Below are 9,072 nucleotides of genomic sequence, written 5' to 3'. Positions count from 1 at the left end.
TTGTTGTTAGATTAATGTAAAAATTAAGATATTTGCAACATATTTGTAACATATTTTATAAGTAATAATCGATTATATAAAAATATGTATTGGTTGTATTAAATTGTATTAAATTATATTATGTGTCTTAGTTTGTAGTTACATCAAGTACCCCTTCAATATTATCAACAGCTCGGTTGTCTGTTGGTCGAGGACATATTTGCTTTAAAAGGACGTATATATCCTCTGGAGATATTTGAAGAGCCAATAATTCCAATATGATTCTGAAAGAATAATTTCTTGAAATCACAATAGCTTTGACTATTATCAGCTAATTAAAATAAGATTTTATTTTTTATATTTGTTTATTTTTTTACGGCATTAACAAATTTTGCACTTGTTGCGTTTAGATAAATATTACATTTATTATGAAATGTTGACATTTATAGCATATAAAAGCTTATCTCTATAGTTATATCTTACTAAAGCTTTCACATACAATCGTATAGGTTATATTTGTATAGTTCATAAATTATTACCGATAAACTCCTGGAACTGCTGAAATCCCTGCTAGTTCGGCCAGTGCTATCAATTCAACTTGATGAGCTTGTGGAAACGTCATTCTATTAATAAAAAAATCTTATGATACGGAAACAGTTTGTCGCGTAAATCTCTCCTTCTACACAACGCTGTAGCAGTGCCGCCAATAGTTTTTTAGTAAATTATGGTAACAGTGATCCAAAATAAATATAAATATTTTATATGAATAATTCATACATTTTATTGCATTTAATTATATAATTTATTATCTGCATTACATACATGTTATTTAATATATGAAATTTATATATATTTATACAACCATTATTTAAAATTACATAAAATATTTTATAAAAATAAAAGTAATCACTATGAAACTTTAAAGAATAAAGATAGAAAAACAATGAAAAACATTTATAAATTGAGTATTGCAAGAACTAAAAATATGTTAGAAAGATTGAGATCAACCTTGCTATTTTTATTTAAGAAAAATGGGAAAGTTAATACATTTGCAGCATGCATCTGGTTTAGAGATAGTAAAAATTCATGAAAATATGATTAAAAACTTTATTTTGGTTGCTTCATAATTGGGAAAAATATATATAAAGTTACGTGTACCTGTAGGAACTTTGGACTACAGATTATGTCTAGGGCAATTGTCGTTTAGGTAACATGCTGATTTAAAAAAAAAAAAAAAGAAACAAGGAGAAAGAAATGAACTCAAGACATGTCAAATATGTTACCAACGAACAAGTTGCAAAAAGAAAAAGAAGTATCTTAAATCTACACTAAGACTAACACTTCATTAAATCTAAATTTATACGTTGGTAACAAACGTGATATAAAATATAATATTCAGTACGCATTGTACGTGCTGTTTCTCAAATGAACGTCGAAAGATACATGAAAGCTAAAACGTCCGTGTATATTTAGCATTTTTATCATCAAATGCGATATTATTTTAATGTAAAAGAATAGGACGTAGTTAAAAAAGGACACGAGAAAGGAAAGGAAAATAGAGAAACGAAGCAAAAATGATGAAATTATAAAAACACTCGAATAGTCTACAACTTAAATTTGTTTAACATATAAAGCTGACCATGAAACGAATCTTACGCATGGCACACGGTTAACCAACCTTTTAAAATTTTACGTTAAACAACCCTGCTAACACGTATAAAATTATGTACAGCATCACGAGATACAGTTTTGTGCTTTCTTTCTCGTTACAAGAACACATACCAGCTAGTTCTGGTACCATCTCTTTTTTTTTTTGTTTGGAAAAAGTTGAAAATTTTCGACTAGCGTACATTGTACGTCATGCATTGATTAAAGTCTAAAAAAAGTATCCGATATACGAAGTTGTTACGAATGTTTATACCCAACATGAACTCCTATTACGTTAGGAATTCCACGAACAGTTTGTCCTTTGAAAGATACACGTTAAATGCTTAATTTAGCAGGGTTAATACTCTCTATTTGTTTCCGTGAAGATTCACGATCGTTTGGAACTGACAACGAATAAAAGCAACGCGGTGATTACAGTGAAGCAACGATCGTTTCAACTTGATTCCTAATTTTTCCTTGTCGAAGTGCCCAAAGTCTCATGCTTTCACTCTTGTAAATACTCATCTTTCATGAAAAGCGCCGTTATCATGGCGATTCCTTTTTTCTCTTTAAAGAAATAAAACTTATTTTTTACAGATTAAACATGTTTTAAGGTTCTTAAAAATATATACTGCTTTCTCATTGTTTCTCCATTCCTCTTATCGTACTGAAAACGTGTTACGCTCTCGCCTATTCTTGTTTTGACTAGATTCATTCTTAGTTAAAAGGGTATGTAATCTGATACCACGAATAAACGGAAGGTTTAGATTAATATATGTGCTCGTTCCTTAACCAGAGCACACTTCCGAATGTTCGTCCCACGCAGCAACCTGAAATTATTAATTTTATCAATAATCAATGTAATATAATTTGATCATTATATTTCACGCACAATATTTATTAAACATTGCATATGAGATAAGCTTTAAATCTTACTTGGCATTCACGACTGCAATACCATTGATGACCGCAGCCAGCACATACGAACTGTGCTACACGTTCATGACATCCTTGGCATCGTGGCGGACTATCTCTATCCTCTCTAGCATCCCTGCCACCCGAAGAAATACGAGTCTCTCTATCTTCGATTACTGCTGACTCTTCTTCAACATCGTCCTGTAAAGAAAAATATTTTTAAAATGTATCTATATATTCCATATTAAATGCATAAATATATATCCCATATTATAGTATACACTTACCACATGAGACTGAACCGGAGTGTTGATCACTGGTGTTATCGTTATTTCAGTTCGAGCCTAAAGATATAAAAGTAAATGATATTAGTACCGTTAACATACTAGGTTAATTTGTATATGCAATATGAGTAAAATTTAATTTATATTAAAAAAAAAATACCTTGGAAGAAGATAAGAGGTCACTGATAGAAACAGGATTAGAGCCTTGATATGTCTGCAAAAGGTGCTGGGTTGCCGCACTTTGCTGTGGCATGGACGCGGCTGTTGGTGCATTCCTTTCTCTTTCAGGTGCGGTGAGTAATCTAGCTAAAGTAGGTGAAAAAGTAGTAGGTCTTGGAGATTGTGATTTCGTGAGAATTCCATGAAGTAATGAACCGCTCTGTTGAGGTGGAGTATTTTGTGGCGCTGGAGATGGAGCGACGGGGTGAAGTGTCACATCCGGATAATTTTGAGGAGTTTTTACAGGTTCACCTGTAACAATTTTCATGAAAATAATTAATAATTTGCTAGATACTTAACATTTATGAAAGAGTTAAATCAATTTCTAAACTTGGAACCTCAAAATTTTCCTTTAGAATAAGGTCCTTTTTTGTGCGGCTTTGTACGGAATTACATACCTTGTTGTTGACTTAATTTGGCAAACTGCACAAGCACATCCTTAAAACTCATAGAACTATTTGGATCAACTGTGTTTGAGTTGCTTTTACAAGAGTCTGTACTAGAAGGCCTTGAATCAACGTTGTGACCTGTTTCGACCATAGCTCCACCAGCTCCAAGGCCAACATTCACCGAATTTCTCATTCTTCGACCTCTGTAACAGTTCAAGATATTTGATTTTTATAAATCTCACAAACACGAGAAATTTCTATTCCCAGAAACTTAAATCCTTGTGCAAATTTTGTTTAAATATAAAATAGTAGAAATTAATCAGTTAAAAGATTTGATAGGACTTGATGTAGTATACTTTCTGATTTGCATATTCTGATATTCTATGCTTACCTGCGCGGTACCGTTTCAGGATGCCTGAGTCTGTAATCAGCAATGATAGATCTAACGTCGACGATGGCACCTTGTCGACCTTCGCCGATTTGTCTATTCTCCGGGCTAAGCGCTTCTGCCTGTTTCCGGCCGTTTTCTCCACTTTGTTTGGGTGGTGTCGATTGGCGTTGCGACGCTTGTTTTGAGCTCTTGTCTCTTTTGAAAGCTGGCGAATCTTGAGAACTTTCTTCAGGTAGATCTTCCTTAGAACCGAAACTCAATTTTTCTTTGGATACAGGAGTAGTATTACCGCTACTTTCCCATTCAGGACCCAGCGTTAAACTAGCTGGTGGCAATGTATCCGCTAATTGTCCATTGCCCTCCATAAATCCCATAACTTGTCTTCTTCTCTCAATTCTCAGGTACGCTTCCTCCTTTAACTTTCTCATGCTCAAAATCTCGTTCCACTCCATTTCTTTGGCACGTGCTAACTCGTCTAGGGCCTATTTTGCAAAGAATAAGAACGGAAATAATTAAGTACCCAAAATACCTCTTAGATATCGCGTTATGCTAATATTAGATAACACCTGACATCTCTTGAATCTAATAAATGTAAAACGTCTGACATACGTTGGATATCTGTATATAGTTTCTCCTATTAAAAAGTACTTACTATTCTCTATGTACATATATGATAAATATCAACTTAATATCCTCTACAACAATGATCTAAATATAATTAAATTCGATTTTAACTAATAACTTACGACTAAAATGTGAAACTATTTCTGTTCTTTTCTAACAGTTATAAACATGTAATTCTGGAATCGTTTGTGTATATTAAATAAAATTGAAAGCAACGAAAATTATCTTTGTTCTTCTCTTCTATCAGTCGATTCAAATGTATAATTTTGGAATTATTTGAACATATTAAATCTAACGGAAAGCAACGAAAAACAATATTTACCTGAACTTCGGCTCGAAGTTGATCAGCCCTCGCAGCAAGTTCTTCTGCGGTAACTTTCTCACAGCCAACAAGAGACGAGATATACTGTTCCCTCTGTTCAGTACAGAACTTCTTTGGAGTAGAATTCCCATTTGATGACAACTGTCCATCTGTTGACTTTCTCTTCCTGCTGCCTTCCGTTTCCGATTTCGAGCAACGGGAAACTACGGGTTTCTGTTGCATCGTCTCCGCCGAGGACAGACTTTTGCTTGTTACTTCCGGTTCCGAATCACAGAGAGGCTCTTTTTTTATCGACGCGGATCGAAGGCATTCGATGGTGGTTGGAGCGGCAGCAGTTTCCTCTGGAAGAGCCGCTCCATTCTGCTGACTTTGAGGAACTTTTGGCGAAGACCTGGACGATTCGTCGTCCCTCGTCTTCTCAGCAGAATCCACCTTCTTCCCATTACCAGCCGCACCTTCCATTGCGTGCATCTTGTTCAAGCTGTAAATAAATGTTTTCTCCCATGAATAAGCATTTCCTCAGCGTCCTTCGAATATTTTATGTCGTTGGCCTTGTACTACTCGCTAAACTCTGTTGTCTAACTATGTATGTATTACTTATATGCGATTCTTCAATTTGTCTTTTTTTTTTTTTTTTTTTTTTTGTTAACATTATAACTAATAAGAGAGTATAAGAGATTGCTATAACCGTGACAATGTGACTTGCAGTGTAACACATTTGATACGATAAATAGTTTATTAAACGACATTTAGATACTAGTTAAGATGAAGTTCTTATTATTTTTTTGGCACTTGAAATTGATTACAGTACTAGGATGTCGTTTATTTGTTGATTAATAGATAAGTCAGATTAAAAGTATCCGTGATGTAATAATGACATTGATAAACTTGATAAGTCGGTTAAAGTTTACTTTGACCTTGCATAGAAAATAATTGTCATTGAATCCAAGGACGTCCAATAGAAAACATCTGGTATACATCTATATTATCATTTTCATGATATCTTGCATCGTGCATACAAATCGGCCACGCGTCCGAAGCAACGGTGTAATTAGCCGAGTTGCATAAAGGACTCTTAAGTAAGTGCAACAAATACACTGTCTTCATTGTACTATGAGAACATCAAGGTTTTATTTAAGTTTTATCCAGGTATATCCGATAGATAAACAATATATTATATATTAAAGTAATATTTTTGTTTAACAAGAGTTTTAAATACAATCTCAAAAGCTAAACTGCGCGATAACTTTGTCATTTGGCAAAACAGCACAATATTCATTCTAACTCTACAAAACGCTAACAACGAGTTGCACTAGTTGTAGAATAACCAGCGCACAATTATAATTATAGTCATTAATTTATATAAGCGTAGTTATGTATGCTAGTTAATAGAAATTTCAACTTATCTTCGGACATCAAAGACAAACATATTGTGTTACAATATTATATATTACCATACAATACTATTTTACATGTGTATATATATATATATATGTATGTAATACAAAATACACGAAACACCAATCTTTAGTGCTCTTTAATTAAAACATTATTTCTTTCATAACATAAATAACCCAGGTACTATATCACGAACAAGTACCTACTAGATTATCATTACTATACGGAAACTTCTCATTCCTGTATCATTTATTCGATTTATTTCTTAAAATCACTGAAAATAAAAATTAAATTTCTCCAGCAGGGAATTAGTGGTCCTTAGAAAATCTGTAACATAAATCTATGAAGTATTTGTTGTAACTGTGCGCCCTCGATCGATATTCGGACGCGGATGAACGAGTGGAAAGTGGGGTTGCTCCCACGACGAAGATGACCCACGGTGGTCTTCGTAACGCGTGCATGGCCGTTCTGCGTTTACCCTCAGCAAGAGGCACGCTTACACGCGCACTAGAATAGAAGGTTGACCACACAGTGGGGTTAACGCTTTCGCGCTTCCTATGCGCTCCACTGCCTGCTTCCAAGAGAGACCGCTCCTCTACAGGAACGTATCTACTCTCTATCATTTACAAATCGATAAGTCCATTTGCAAAGATCCATGGTATCAAGCACTCAAACGTTAAAAGTATTTTTAACCATGCTACGATCTCTCAAATTTTGTATTTTCATTTTCTTCTCATTTGAGGAAATAAGGACGTTTGTTTATCATAAAATAGTAATAAGGGATCGTGTGTGCCAATAAGACTCGTCTCCATATTTTGGTCAAGATATTTTTTAAGATTAGAAGAATCCATTTGGTCGAAATCTATATTTCGAGATCCAGCAAACAAAAAGGATTTAAATGTTTTAAGAAAAAGTTTAACACGAAATTGAAATGAAAGATCGTGCACGACGATAAGACCTTTTTCACATTTTGTTCGAACTCTGAATGAGATACGATATGTTAAAAAGAAGCTATACAAATTTTTAATGTATTTGTGTTTAATCTTTTTTTTGGTATATCTCTGAATAAACTATAATTATTTGGGAAAGTTATATATGTGCTGTTTCGTAATTTTCACTGCTATTTATTGTAACTATTCGTGCAGATTTTTAAATACCATAGCAATATCTAGAATTAACGATATTCTTTATCGACGATAAGCGACAGAATGTAGTGAACTATGAACTTCGAAGTATTTTAGTATTACGTTTTTATACGACTATTTTTAATATATTAGTATCCCGGATATGGGTTCAACGGGAATATATTATATCAAAATCTTATTAGCTGTAAACATATGTTGTGATTGTTGATGAAGCTAGTAACACGCTGAAAATTTAGGTTACGACCGTAACTCCAAAGCAAACGAAACAAACAGGTATCAAAAATATAAAAGCTCGCGCAAGCCTGGAAGGCTTCGTTCCTAAAGTAGACGATTGTGTATTAAATTATGAATTTAATGATTGGAAAACACGAGCAATAAAATATTTATGTCCTCTTAAATACTAATGGGTAAGCCTCATTAACATATTGTTGCTATCTAACATAATTAGTTAGTTTTTCAAAATATGACTGTTAATATTTATATGGAAATGTTATCAATTATCAATTAGGCTTAGTTATCAATTTAAATTCGATGAGATGAATTACTGTTTATATTTTTCAGAACTATTCTTGTTTCCTGTTCTAACGGATACTCGAGAAAACGTCTATCATATTTGTCTTGTCCATCAGCTTATCAAATATTACATTTTATTAATATCATTGTTATAAACAAAGGAAACTTCGAGCAAACTATTCCTCCCGGTCACGAAGCAGAAAATACCGTTTTCTTGCAATATCGGTATTGGCGACAAAATAATTTGATCAAATGAAAGCTGTCAAAATGATAAAACAATTAAGGATATTAATTCCACGTTAATACGTCGAATGTCATGCAAATTTTACATATTCTGTCTTGGAAACCGCAATAGATTCAAATATGCCACAACGCAATACGTAATTTTTCCAACATATTTTCTATTTGCGCACTTTTCCTTGATAGTCTTATCTAAACTACTTATATCGTTGATAATTTCTTAGTCCGTGAAATTTATCTTATTTTAATTATTTAAAAATATTAAGTACCGTGAGTCACCGATGATCACCGCACCAACTAACATGTGAAAAGACGAATTTATATCAGTTCATAATACGTTAGAAAAGGTTAGATTAATGAAAAGTAAACATTGTGAGAGAAGAGGAAACACATAATTGTAGAATCGCCCAAAATTCGAGGCTACGCCTGTGTCTGGTTTGGTACAAGAGACGCGGTGCTTGTGTGATCGTTCGTAAGAGGGGAGGAGGTTCAGAGGGGGAGATTGCACGTGAGAGAGGGAGACAAGACGGTAGAAAGAGAGGACAAAAGAGGGGGAAAACGAAGTTCGTTGCACCCACTCGCGTTCACTGCACTTTATAGACGCGGATATAGGTTTCGCGGTACCAATTCTGAAAAGCGAAGTCTTCCTCGAGTCTTCGGGGCTTTTGATCGAAATAAAAGGATTACCCGTTAATTCTAATGCGTCTAATCAACTCACCTCACGCTAATTTAGTTGGAATTTCGTTACAGAAGGGACGAATAATTTTTTATTGTTTTCTACACACGATGAATAGAATAAATTCTCGCAAAGACTCTTTTTTTTAAATAAGTATTTAAACAGGTTTATATAATATAAATCAATTAAAATTATTATTAAATTTCCAGAGTAGTTAAACGTTAAAGTTTTCAACTCTGGAAATAATTTTCAAATACATTCCTCAGGTATTATACGTGCCAGTTAAGTGTTTAAATAATCGCAGGCCAATGTATCAAGAACTTTAAAATA

The 9,072-nt window shown here is 33.6% G+C and overlaps 1 protein-coding gene and 1 non-coding gene across 8 annotated transcripts in view; both read right to left on the bottom strand.

Annotated features, from left to right (window-relative positions):
- Positions 1–42: 42 nt before the first annotated feature.
- LOC100646375 lies at positions 43–660 on the bottom strand. Its single transcript, XR_007223327.1, has 2 exons — positions 519–660; positions 43–263 (listed from the first exon to the last, which is right to left on the bottom strand). It is a non-coding gene; the product is annotated as an uncharacterized LOC100646375 (transcript).
- A 412-nt stretch (positions 661–1,072) lies between these two features.
- The window catches only part of LOC100646498, a 35,254-nt gene continuing 27,254 nt past the window's right edge, over positions 1,073–9,072 (bottom strand). For all 7 annotated transcript variants that reach the window (XM_048404053.1, XM_048404054.1, XM_048404056.1 and 4 more), the window contains 7 exons: positions 4,771–5,251; positions 3,825–4,306; positions 3,443–3,636; positions 2,986–3,296; positions 2,829–2,885; positions 2,563–2,742; positions 1,073–2,456 (listed from right to left, as the gene is read on the bottom strand). In XM_048404053.1, the coding sequence (XP_048260010.1) occupies positions 2,415–2,456; positions 2,563–2,742; positions 2,829–2,885; positions 2,986–3,296; positions 3,443–3,636; positions 3,825–4,306; positions 4,771–5,251 (1,747 nt within the window). In that variant the 3' untranslated portion in view covers positions 1,073–2,414. The remainder of the gene's footprint in view (positions 2,457–2,562; positions 2,743–2,828; positions 2,886–2,985; positions 3,297–3,442; positions 3,637–3,824; positions 4,307–4,770; positions 5,252–9,072) is intronic.

Source organism: Bombus terrestris, chromosome 3 (assembly GCF_910591885.1).
Source record: "Bombus terrestris chromosome 3, iyBomTerr1.2, whole genome shotgun sequence".
NCBI lineage: Eukaryota > Metazoa > Arthropoda > Insecta > Hymenoptera > Apidae > Bombus > Bombus terrestris.
The sequence above is the reverse complement of the archived record's forward strand: the minus strand, read 5'-3'. Positions and strand labels throughout refer to the sequence as shown.